General features: G+C 43.4%; 1 protein-coding gene across 1 annotated transcript in view; it reads left to right on the top strand.

Annotated features, from left to right (window-relative positions):
• LOC138643403 (oxysterol-binding protein-related protein 1-like) overlaps positions 1-13,295 on the top strand; it is a 161,525-nt gene that overhangs the window by 80,555 nt on the left and 67,675 nt on the right. The window contains exons 11-13 of the mRNA XM_069732318.1: positions 1,194-1,257; positions 2,560-2,658; positions 12,580-12,702. Of these exons, the coding sequence (XP_069588419.1) occupies positions 1,194-1,257; positions 2,560-2,658; positions 12,580-12,702 (286 nt within the window). The remainder of the gene's footprint in view (positions 1-1,193; positions 1,258-2,559; positions 2,659-12,579; positions 12,703-13,295) is intronic.

The following is a 13,295-nucleotide window of genomic DNA, read 5'->3' on the forward strand; positions in this document are numbered from 1 at the left end:
TTTTTCTTTTCCTGCAAATTTGAAAAATTCAATAAAAATTACAATGAAAAAATAAAAATGTCCCAATTATGCGCGTAGTTTATAATTAACAAGGAAGCAGGTAGAATAGAAATGAGGAAGGCTATCCATTCGGAAGTCTCGTCCTATATATGTGACCATAAGCTGTGATTTTTTTTTTTTTTTTTTTTTTTTTTTGTTCCCTCAACCCTATAGCAACTGAGGAAAAACATGCAAATTTGCACTGCCTCATTGAATAAGAAAGTGCAATGCAATTTTCCTTTTGCATTGCACCCGTCCGATTTATAAGCTAACTTGAGCGAACCCTTTAGTTAATGCATTTCAGCTTGGAAGGCATCCACTATGATTTGAAAACTGACTAATCCTTTAAATAGTTTTTTTTTTTTAATACTTGCATAGCAGGTACTTTTAATTGGAGGTCTTGGTCCTAACCCCCCCAATTTCTCAAAAGTCCCCCCGAGAACTGTGCACCTTGGAGACATGAGAACAGCAGCTTCTGTATGAGAGCACACATACATTAAGTAGAAAGCATGGACTGCACAGCATATTCTTGCTATTTAATTCTCATTTAACTCTCTGTGCTCAGGCAACTTTTGAGTGATCAGTGGGGATCTGAGGTCTGACACCCATCGATCTGTGGGCAGGTGGAGTGCCTGCAACAAATAAACCTGCTTCAGGTTTGGTTATTCTTTGACAATACATGTACCTTCGTACTTCCTGCTTCCTATTTGCTTTATATTGATCCACCTTTAAGCCAGGGGTGGGGAACCTCAGGCCCCAGGGCCACTTACTTCCCTCGATGACCTTTTTTCAGGCACCTAAGCAGATTCTCAGGGACCACATTCTTGAGCAGGGAGGTGTATTTTGATTACAACCAGCTCATTAATTTCTTCTTGCTCTGTTAGCACACACATGCAGTGCTCACTACTGAACACTAAAGGGCATGCAATGAAAGATTACGTCCTGACACCAGTGCCAGTCAGGATGCACTTTGTGGGCAGAGTTTGTGCGACCCCGAAAGGATGGTATAAATATCCAAAGGCCCTTGGCAGAAAAAAGATTCCCCACCCCTGCTTTAAGCCAAGGAAGTAATTGTAAGTTTTGTATGTTAGGCCTCTTTTGCTCTATTCCTTTTCTTCTTTAGTTATACTGTTTTTTTTTTTTTTTTTCTTTAGGTCAGATGCAATTAATGGTGTGTACCGGCAGGGCTGTAAACACCTAACACAAGCTATTTGCACGGTAAGAGCTGTTTAATCGTAATGTGGTGAGGAATTTTTTAATCACGTTTTTTTTTACCAAATCAGTGTCTTATCAAACTGTTCTGTATCAAATGGTATAAGTCGTGTGATTAATGGACTTCAAAGACTTCATGGGTGTTTTAATGAAATCTAATAATGCCATTATGTGTGTGAAGCTGTGGGACAGCGCTATGGTTACTGCCCTCAAGTGAATCGTCATAAGGGCCGGTTCTGGTGTCACTCACACTGCCTCTATCTCCACCCCCTGTTGATGATGATTCATTTTAGGGGAAAAGACTCCAGTGTTAAAAGCAGTGACTTCAATGGTGGTAACTAAAAATGTGAGAACTTCTCTATCACCACTACTGAACCAGGTGATGTCGTCAGGGGACGGCGGTGACAGTAGCTGTGAAAAGTGACACCCTCTGATGTCCGATTTTCAGGAGTGGTGATCGACACCGCAGCGCAGTGAGTGCAGTCCCAGCCTCCTGTGATGTCCTGTTTGAGACTCCTCTTAAATGAAACATCACAGGAAGTAAAGGGAAAAAACACATACAGCAAATAACAGGACATGGAGAAGTGTAAGGAATTTAATAATGAAGCTAATTACAAATGTGGTTAGGGCTTAAAGATAGTTAAAAAAGCCCTTTATAAATGCCTGCCAGATATCCCCCCTTTTAGTGAATGTTTAAATATTTAGATTTTTTTCTCTTTAAAGCGCCGATCAAACAGCATATGTTTTCACATTCCATAGAAAAGGGAGTTACGGAAAGTTATCTTTTGACATGTCCTTAAGCTCTTGAAACAAACAACAAAAAAACCTTGATTTATTGTACATGACAGACCTGTAGCTATTCAGGATATTGCAGAAAGAAATCTGCAATTCAATAGTTGAGGTACAGCTCACTTAAAATCTTAGTGAGGCTGATCATTGGAGCCTGTTGGGAACAATATTTGACTATTCAGCTTAATAGTAAGGGTATGTTAAAATTTAAGTTTATTTTGTGGAGATTTTCCATTTAAAAACTGCTTTTTAGAGATGCAAGGTTTTTGGCGTGGTTTTGTTAAAAAACAAACGCTTTTTCTCTTTTTTTTTTTTGCTTTTGATGTGTTTTTAATTGTAAGAGGTTGGTAGTGGCAATGGTTAAAAACTGACGAATATTATAGACCTATTTTCCCATTGAAATAAATTTTAACTATTTTTTTACATGGAATTTAAATCCCATGAAAGAACGATGTGTGAACATACTCTTTAAGCGTTTTAATGTCTGTGTATAGTCTCATAAAATACTGTTCTCTCCAGGTGAAGTCCTCAGACAGCATGTCTTTCTCTGTAAAATGCTTTGACGACAGCATCCACCATTTCAAAGTATTAACCAAAAACCTTAAGCATACAAGGGAGGTATGTATTGTTAGGGGTCATTTGTGAATCAAAAAATGTGCTTTGCTAGAATTTGCCAGCAAAAGGCATGATGTTTACTTTGGGTAAGGCTTGTGTGATATGCCCGATTAATGTCAGTCATTGCAGTCTAGATGGAGGGTAATTACAATCGATTTGTGTTCCAGTTTTACTTCCTACTTCACTTAACTAGAATCTGTCATTGGATTCATGATGCCCGAATTACGAACATCATGAATCTGAACCTGGCTACCTGGGAGATCTGTCAGTCAACTGAAGAAGGGCGTAGCGATGCCTGCTGAGGATATCCTTGAAATAGTCTAGTGACTAGACTCTAGTCTCTCATGCTAGTCCCCAGTCGGATTTTCAAACTGTTGTTTCAGGGAAAATGTTTGAATAAGGGCTCGCTCACACTGGCGTGCAGTGCGAGAAAACATCGCAGTGCACTCTGACCAATGTTATAAAATGATTCGTTGCTCATCTGAGTTGTTTCTTAGCTCCGATCGGACTGAGGAAAAAATTGCAGCATGCTGTGATTGTCTGCCAGAATTGGATCGCACTTGCCAATGCAAATCAATGGGTGCTAGAAAAAAATTGGACAGCGCATGGACCATACCTGTGCTACCCAATTTTTACGCACACCTCTCAAAGGACAGCTGATGTTTCAACAGCCAAGTACAGTAAATTCACAACCCAACCCACACACACACCCTTTAGTGCCTTTCATGTTTAGCCTTCATCTATTCTACCTATCTACTCAACCTTGACATGGAAAAGTTTGGGCACCCCTGCTCAAAATTACTGTTATTGGTAACAGTTAAGCAAGTTGAAGTTGAAATAATCTCTAAAAGGCCTAAAGTTAAAGAGGACACATTTCCTTTGTATTTTAGGCAAAAAATGAATATATTTTCATTTTCTACATTTAAAAATTATAAAAGGGTTCATGCAAAAGTTTGGGTGTCCTGCATGGTTAGTACTTAGTAGCACCCCCTTTGCAAGTATCACAGCTTGTAAATGCTTTTTGTAGCCTTTCAATTTTTGTTAGAGAGATTTTCATCCATTCTTGGAGAATTCTTCCAGTTCTGTGAGATTCCTGGGTCGTCTTGCATGCACTTCTATATTGTAGGCGTAGACATGGATTTTCCGTGATGTTCAGATGAGGACTGTGAGGGCCATAGTAAAACCTCCAGTTTGCCCCTTTTGAGGTAGTCTTTTGTGGATTTTGATGTGCGTTTAGGAACATTGTCCATTTGTAGAAGCCATCCTCTTCAGCTTTTTTACAGATGTTACGTTTGCATCAAGAATTTGTTAAAATTTCATTGAATCCATTCTTCCTCTACCCATGAAATGTTCCTCGTACCATTGGCTGCAACACAACCCCAAAGCATTATGCACCCCCATGCTTAATAGTTGGCAATATGTTCTTTTCCTGAAATTCTGTGCCTTTTCTCCACACATACCTTTCATCATTGTGGCCAAAGAGTTGTTATGAACTGGTGGTTTAGGAGCCACATGGGACGAGCTCTGAAGGAAGTGGTACCTGTACTGACTGCAGTCCCTAAGCTCAACACAACACTAGAAGTAGCCGTGGGATGCTCCTGACACTCCCTAGGCACCTCGTCACAGCCTGAGAACTAACTACCCCTAAAGATAGAAACAGGAAAACTATCTTGCCTCAGAGAAAATCCCCAATGGATAGATAGCCCCCCAGAAGTAATGACTGTGAGTGGAGAGGGAAAAGACATACACAGAATGAAACCAGGATGTAGCACAGGAGGCCAGTCTAGCTAGATAAATGGGACAGGAAGGAATACTGTGCGGTCAGTAAAAAACTACAAAAAATCCAGAGTTTACAAAAATCTCCACACCTGACTAAAGCTGTGGAGGGTAAATCTGCTTCCCAGAGCTTCCAGCTTAACTGAATTAATCCATACTGACAAGCTGGACAAAACATAGAAAGCACAGAACGGATAAGTCCCCAACCTGTGGACAGAAAAGAGCAAGCAAGGACTTAACTTTGCTGAACTGGTCAGGATAACAGGGAAATCCAAGAGAGATGTGAATCCAACCAGGAACCATTGACAAGTGGTACTGGCTGAAGGGAAGAGCCAGGCATAAATAGCCGAGCAGAAAGACAATTAGTGGAAGCAGCTGCAGACTGCTAAATCCAAGGAGCAGCCATACCACTTAAAACCACCGGCGGGAGCCCAAGAGCGGAATTCACAACAGTACCCCCCCCCCCCCCTTGAGGAGGGGTCACCGAACCCTCACCAGAGCCCCCAGGCCGATCAGGACGTGCCAAGTGAAAAGCGTGAACCAAATCGGCGGCATGGACATCGGAGGCAACAACCCAAGAATTATCCTCCTGGCCATAACCCTTCCACTTGACAAGATACTGAAGCCTCCGCCTCGAAAAACGAGAATCCAAAATTTTCTCAACCTCATATTCCAACTCTCCCTCAACCAACACCGGGGCAGGAGGATCAACCGAGGGAACAACGGGCACCACATATCTCCGCAACAAAGATCTATGGAAAACATTATGAATGGCAAAAGAGGCTGGAAGAGCCAAACGAAAAGACACCGGATTGATAATTTCAGAAATCTTATAAGGACCAATAAACCGAGGCTTAAACTTAGGGGAAGAAACCTTCATAGGAACATGACGAGAAGACAACCAAACCAAATCCCCCACACGAAGCCGGGAACCAACACACCGATGGCGGTTAGCAAAACGTTGAGCCCTTTCCTGAGACAACGTCAAATTGTCCACCACATGAGTCCAAATCTGCTGCGGCCTGTCCACCACAGAATCCACACTAGGACAATCAGAAGGCTCAACCTGCCTCGAAGAAAAACGAGGATGAAAACCAAAATTACAAAAGAAAGTGAAACCAAAGTAGCCGAACTAGCCTGATTATTAAGGGCAAACTCGGCCAACGGCAAGAAAGCCACCCAATCATCCTGATCAGCAGACACAAAGCATCTCAAATAGGTTTCCAAGGTCTGATTAGTTCGCTCAGTTTGGCCATTAGTCTGAGGATGAAACGCCGAAGAAAGACCAATCAATGCCCATCCTAGCACAAAAGGCCCGCCAAAACCTAGAGACAAACTGAGAACCTCTGTCGGACACAATATTCTCCGGAATGCCATGCAAACGAACCACATGCTGAAAAAACAATGGAACCAAATCTGAGGAGGAAGGCAACTTAGGCAAAGGTACCAGATGGACCATTTTAGAGAACCGGTCACAAACAACCCAGATAACAGACATCTTCTAGGAAACAGGAAGATCCGAAATAAAATCCATGGAAATATGCGTCCAGGGCCTCTCAGGGACCGGCAAAGGCAAAAGCAACCCACTATCGCGGGAACAGCAAGGCTTGGCCCGGGCGCAAGTCCCACAGGACTGCACAAAAGCACGCACATCGCGCGACAAGGAAGGCCACCAAAAGGACCTAGCAACCAAATCTCTGGTACCAAAAATCCCAGGATGACCAGCCAACACTGAACAATGAACCTCAGAAATTACCTTACTTGTCCATCTATCAGGAACAAACAGCTTCCCCACTGGACAGCGGTCAGGCCTATCAGCCTGAAATCCCCGAAGCACCCGCCGCAAATCAGGGGAGATGGCAGAAAGAATCACCCCTTCCTTAAGAATGCCAACCGGCTCGAGGACTCCAGGAGAATCAGGCGAAAAACTCCTAGAGAGGGCATCAGCCTTAACATTCTTAGATCCCGGAAGATACGAGACCACAAAATCAAAACGGGAGAAAAACAGGGACCATCGAGCCTGTCTAGGATTCAGCCGCTTGGCCGACTCGAGGTAAATCAGATTCTTATGATCAGTCAAGACCACAACGCGGTGCTTAGCTCCCTCAAGCCAATGTCGCCACTCCTCAAACGCCCACTTCATAGCCAACAACTCCCGATTGCCGACATCATAATTGCGTTCCGCAGGCGAAAACTTTCTGGAAAAAAAAGCACACGGTTTCATCAAAGAACCATCAGAATCCCTCTGAGACAAAACGGCCCCTGCCCCAATCTCAGAAGCGTCAACCTCAACCTGAAAAGGAAGAGAAACATCCGGCTGACGCAGCACAGGGGCAGAAGTAAATCGGCGTTTAAGCTCCCGAAAGGCCTCAACAGCCGCAGAGGACCAATTCGTCACATCAGCGCCTTTCTTCGTCAAATCAGTAAGGGGCTTAACCACACTGGAAAAGTTGGCAATGAAACGGCGATAGAAATTAGCAAAGCCCAAAAATTTTTGAAGGCTCTTCACAGATGTGGGTTGAAACCAGTCATGAATAGCTTGGACCTTAACAGGATCCATTTCCATAGACGAGGGAGAAAAAATAAAACCCAAAAAAGAGACCTTCTGAACTCCGAATAGGCACTTAGACCCCTTCACAAATAAAGCATTATCACGAAGGATCTGGAATACCATCCTGACCTGCTTCACATGAGACTCCCAATCATCGGAAAAAATCAAAATATCATCCAAATATACAACCATGAATTTATCAAGATAATTGCGGAAAATATCATGCATGAAAGATTGGAACACAGATGGAGCATTAGAGAGCCCGAATGGCATCACGAGGTATTCAAAATGGCCTTCGGGCGTATTAAATGCAGTTTTCCATTCGTCACCCTGTTTAATACGAACAAGATTTTATGCCCCTCGGAGGTCAATCTTAGTAAACCAACTAGCCCCCTTAATCTGAGCAAACAAATCAGAAAGCAAAGGCAAGGGGTATTGGAATTTGACCGTGATCTTATTAAGAAGACGATAATCTATACAGGGTCTCAAGGAGCCATCCTTCTTAGCAACAAAAAAGAAACCGGCTCCCAATGGTGCTGAAGACGGCCGAATATGCCCCTTCTCCAAAGATTCCTTAACATAGCTCTGCATGGCGGCATGCTCTGGCACAGACAGATTGAAAAGTCGGGTCTTGGGGAACTTACAACCTGGAATCAAGTTAATAGCACGATCACAGTCCCTATGTGGAGGAAGGGAACTGGACTTGGGCTCATCAAATACATCCTGGAAATCCGACAAAAACTCAGGGACCTCAGAAGAGGGGGAAGAGGAAATTGACATCAAAGGAACGTCACTATGTACCCCTTGACAACCCCAACTAGTCACAGACCTAGTTTTCCAATCCTGCACCGGATTATGTTCCTGTAACCATGGAAAACCCAGTACAACAACATCATGCAGGTTATGCAACACCAGAAAACTGCAATCTTCCTGATGTGCTGGAGCCATGTACATGGTCATCTGCGTCCAGTACTGAGGTTTATCCTTGGCCAATGGTGTAGCATCAATGCCCCTCAAAGGAATAGGGCTCTGCAAAGGCTGCAAGGAAAAACCACAGCGCCTGGCGAATTCCAAGTCCATTAAGTTAAGGGCAGCACCTGAATCCACAAATGCCATGACAGAAAAGGACGACAATGAGCAAATCGGGGTCACAGATAAGATAAATTTAGGCTGTATAGTACTGATGGTAAGACCTAGCGACCCTCCTAGTACGCTTAGGGCAATCAGAAATAACATGAGCAGAATCACCACAGTAAAAACACAGCCTATTCTGACTTCTGAATTCCTGCCATTCTGTTCTAGTCAAAATCCTATCACATTGCATAGGCTCAGGACTCTGCTCAGAGGACACTGCCATATGGTGCACAGCTTTGCGCTCGCGCAGACGCCGATCAATCTGAATGGCTAGAGACATAGATTCGCTCAAACCAGTAGGTGTAGGGAAGCCCACCATAACATCTTTAAGGGCTTCAGAAAGACCTTTTCTGAAAATAGCAGCCAGAGCATCCTCATTCCATTTAGTGAGCACAGACCATTTCCTAAATTTCTGGCAGTATAATTCTGCCGCTTCCTGACCTTGAGACAGGGCCAACAGGGTTTTTTCTGCATGATCCACAGAATTAGGTTCGTCATACAATAATCCAAGCGCTTGAAAAAATGCGTCTACATTCAGCAAAGCCGGATCCCCTGTTTCAAGGGAGAATGCCCAGTCCTGAGGGTCACCACGCAGCAAGGATATGATGATTTTAACTTTCTGAATGGGATCACCAGAAGAACGGGGTTTCAAAGCAAAAAACAATTTGCAGTTATTTTTAAAGTTCAAAAACTTGGATCTGTCCCCAAAAAACAAATCAGGAGTAGGAATTCTAGGCTCCAAAGCCGGAGTCTGGACAACATAATCTTGGATACTCTGTACTCTTGCAGCAAGTTGATCCACACGAGAAAACAAACCCTGAACATCCATGCCAAAGCATAAATCCTGAACCACCCAGAGATCAAGAGGAAAAAAAAGACAAAACAGAGCACGGGACACAGAAAAAAAAATGGCTCAGAATTTTTTTTCCCTTCTTTTGAGATGCATTTAATTCATTTTTGGCCACTTGTACTGTTATAAACAGGTGGTATAGGAGCCACATGGGACGAGCTCTGAAGTAACTGTACTGACTGCAGTCCCTAAGCTCAACACAACACTAGAAGTAGCCGTGGGATGCTCCTGACACTCCCTAGGCACCTCGTCACAGCCTGAGAACTAACTACCCCTAAAGATAGAAACAGGAAAACTATCTTGCCTCAGAGAAAATCCCCAATGGATAGATAGCCCCCCACAAGTAATGACTGTGAGTGGAGAGGGAAAAGACATACACAGAATGAAACCTGGATATAGCGCAGGAGGCCAGTCTAGCTAGATAGATGGGACAGGATGGAATACTGTGCGGTCAGTAAAAAACTACAAAAAATCCACACAGAGTTTACAAAAATCTCCACATCTGACTAAAGCTGTGGAGGGTAAATCTGCTTCCCAGAGCTTCCAGCTTAACTGAATTAATCCATACTGACAAGCTGGACAAAACATAGAAAGCACAGAACGGATAAGTCCACAACCTGTGGACAGAAAAGAGCAAGCAAGGACTTAACTTTGCTGAACTGGTCAGGATAACAGGGAAATCCAAGAGAGATGTGAATCCAACCAGGAACCATTGACAAGTGGCACTGGCTGAAGGGAAGAGCCAGGCATAAATAGCCGAGCAGAAAGACAATTAGTGGAAGCAGCTGCAGACTGCTAAATCCAAGGAGCAGCCATACCACTTAAAACCACCGGAGGGAGCCCAAGAGCAGAACTCACAAAAGTGCCACTTACAACCACCAGAGGGAGCCCAAGAGCGGAATTCACAACAAGAGTACTATTTTAACCTAATCAGTCCACAGGACTTGTTGCCAAAATACGTCAGGTTTAGATTTTCTTTTCAATACTTCTAGCACTGATTTTTATGGTCAGGATGCAGGAGAGGTTTTCTTCTGTTGACTTTTCCTTGAAGGCCATATTTGTGCAGGTGTCTGTTCTACTGTTCAATGTATCATAACTCCAGAGCCTGCTAAATCTTTCTGAAGGTCTTTTGCAGTCAAACAGGGGTTCTTATTTGCCTCTCTAGCAATACTACCAGCAGCTCACTGAAATTTTGCTTGGCCTTAAAGACCTTATCTTGACCTCCACTGTTCCCGTTAACTGCCATTTCTTAATTACATTTTGCACTGAAGAAAGGGCAACTTGAAAAAGCTTTGTTATCATCTTATAGCCTTCTCCTGCTTTGTGGGACTCCACCATTTTTATTTTCAGAGTTCTTGGCAGCTGCTTAGAAGAACCCATGGCTGCTGTTTCTTGGCACAAGGTTAGAGGAGACTGGGTTTTTATAAAGGTGAGAAATCTGCATCAGCTGGCATTTCCTAACGATGATGGTGAACAAGCCATAACCCTAACAGGCTAAGTAAGTTTTGAAACTTTTTACAAAGTTATCGGAGTACTCAGATCTCCAAGGGGGCATAAACTTTTGCATCGGTCGGAACTGTCATCTAACTTTAGGCCATTTTAGACATCATTTCATCTTGCTTAACAGTTCACAATAACAGTAATTTTGATCAGAGTTGCCCAAACTTTTACAAGCCACTGTATTTACTGGTATCTATTCTATCTTTTTATCTATATCTGCATATAAGATATTTTTCAAACTATTAAAGCAATTTTTAAATTGCATAGAGAGTTACTGTATGTAAAAGCTGATTTTAAAAAATGCATTGCATACACATGTCTAAGGCCAGTCTCACACGTCCAGATAGTTCCGGTACCGGAGAAAACTGTACCGGAGTTATCCGTGTCCGTGTGCTCACGTGGCACATCAGTGTGGCACACATGCTGCAGCCGTGTGCCGCCTGAGGACCACACGGACCGTGCAGGAGAGACTGCGCTGTCCCCTGTGTGTGGTGCTGAAGCCGCCATTCATCCCTTCTGTCCTGCTCGGCTGAAAGCAGCGCTTGCAGGAGAGAAGGGATGAAAAATCAAGTTGTTTTTTTTTTTTTTTTTTTTTTGTTAAAAATAGTTTGGGGTCACCTCCCGCCTCTCACCCCCCGTGCGCCCGCCCGCTTGTAGAGAAATACTCACCCAGCTCCCGCGATGCCTCCTCTCAGCGCCGCATCTTGTCCTGTATGAGCGGTTACGTGGTACCGCTCATTACAGTGATGAATATGCGCCTCCACACCTATGGGAGGTGACCCCAAACTTAAACAAAAAAAAACAAAGAAAAAAACTTGATCTTTCATCCCTTTTCTCCTGCGAGCGCTGCTTTCAGCCGAGCAGGACAGAAGGGATGAATGGCAGCTTCAGCACCACACACAGGGGACAGCACTTATTGTTGCGCTGTTCCGTGTGGTCCTCAGGCGGCACACAGACAGCATCCATGTGCAGTATGTGCGATCCATGCACTCCCACGAACACTGACATGTCTCCGTGTTTTGCAAACGCACACACGGTCTGTGAAAACACGCTGACATGTGCAGCGACTCATTTATTTTAATGTGTCTACGTGAGTCAGTGTCTCAGGTACGTGAGGAAACTGTCACCACACGTACCGGAGCCACTGACGTGTGAAACCGGCCTAAGGGTATGTGCAGATGATCAGTAGAGTTGAGCGAATTTGTTCGGATTTGGTTCCAAATATGATTGCCATCGAATATTGTTTTGCAGGACTCGTCGAAAACAGCCGAACGTCATTAGTCATTGGGAGTAGAACTTACCCAATATGTTCGGAGCCGATCATCAAACATACATTTGGCATGAATAGGGTTCGAATATGGGCCGAATATGGCAAATTCAGATTCGGCAACCAAATCTGAACAAATTCACTCAACTCTAATGATCAGTAAACGCTGCGGGTTGGACGCCTCGTACTTGTGCAGCATCCAACCTGCAGCGTTCAGATGTTACTGCATAGTGGATGAGATTTCAAGAAAGCCCTTAACCACTATGCGTCCACAGACGCCTGCGGCTCACTCGCAGAGCTAAACATGTGGCCCTTCTCGCCATACCGCAGCAGGTCAATTTTTCTTGTGGAAATTCTACTCTCCACAAGAGAAATTTCACCCATAGAGTGTATTGAACGCAGTTAATCCGCATGGTTCATTGACCACATGCCAGATTCACCTGCGTTCAATAAATGACAGTGCTTTAAATGCAGTCAACATGCGCTACGTCCAAAGCGCACTGGGTCATGTGCACATACCCTTACAGATGATCAGTGAGGAAAAAAATAAACACCCACTTGCATGACATAAGTTGAACCATACGGATTCCACTTGTCCAACTTTTCAGGAACAATATCATAGCTATTTTTTATTTTTATACGCTCATGTGAGCGATCCCTAAAACATACCTGGCTGCAATCGTGCCACAGGCTTTGATGTTGCCGTTGGCTCTGGCACCAAAGATCTACTACTAAAAGATTAATAATCTGAAACCTTTGCAAATTTGGTATATTGTAGTTGAATAAATGCTACTCATAATTGTTTCCTGATTACTGGGGTCTAAATGTGCTTTTCCATCTATACAGGGCTGGCTGGCAGCCATTGAGGAGCATTCAGCTTACAGCACTCACTACTGTTCTCATGATCAGCTGAGTGATGATGAAGATGAAGATCTGGTGCATGTTGGAGACTTAAAGAAGTCACTTGAGGTAATCTGCATGGCAGTGTAAAAAACAAATTGTGAGTTTTTCATAATATTTAATAATGCCATTGAGCTTTATAAGCAACTGAGTCTTCTGAAAGACAAACAGTATTTCAGAAGATGGCGTTCAGCTTTCTACTGCGTGCCACCGTAAATCCCTTTGATGTATAGTACTTTGTGTCATTCACATGATTTGAATTAAAGGATGGAGAGCAGAGGCTCAGACAGGGACAGTCTCGTACATATGGTAGATTGCTCCTATATACTGTATGGATTCTTGCGGAGCAGCAGTTAAAAGCTGTTTAAAAGGAAGCATGAGCTGTGCAATGGAGCAGCCACCTAGTGTCTGGAATAAAAGGAATCTAAATAAGGCAATGATGTATGTTATAAAAATTATAACTTGCAATCCCTGGAGGAGGATAGTTCAATGATAGTTTAGTTACTCTGTGACCAGTCTAGTGTGTGTATATGTATATAATATGTATCTACTATATAATTGTCTAAGGGTCACTTCTGTCTGTCTTTGTCACGGATATTCATTGGTCGCGGCCTCTGTCTGTCATAAAAATCCAAGTCACTGATTGGTCATGGCAAAACGCC

This window comes from Ranitomeya imitator, chromosome 6 (genome assembly GCF_032444005.1).
Source record: "Ranitomeya imitator isolate aRanImi1 chromosome 6, aRanImi1.pri, whole genome shotgun sequence".
NCBI classification, from domain to species: Eukaryota; Metazoa; Chordata; class Amphibia; order Anura; family Dendrobatidae; genus Ranitomeya; species Ranitomeya imitator.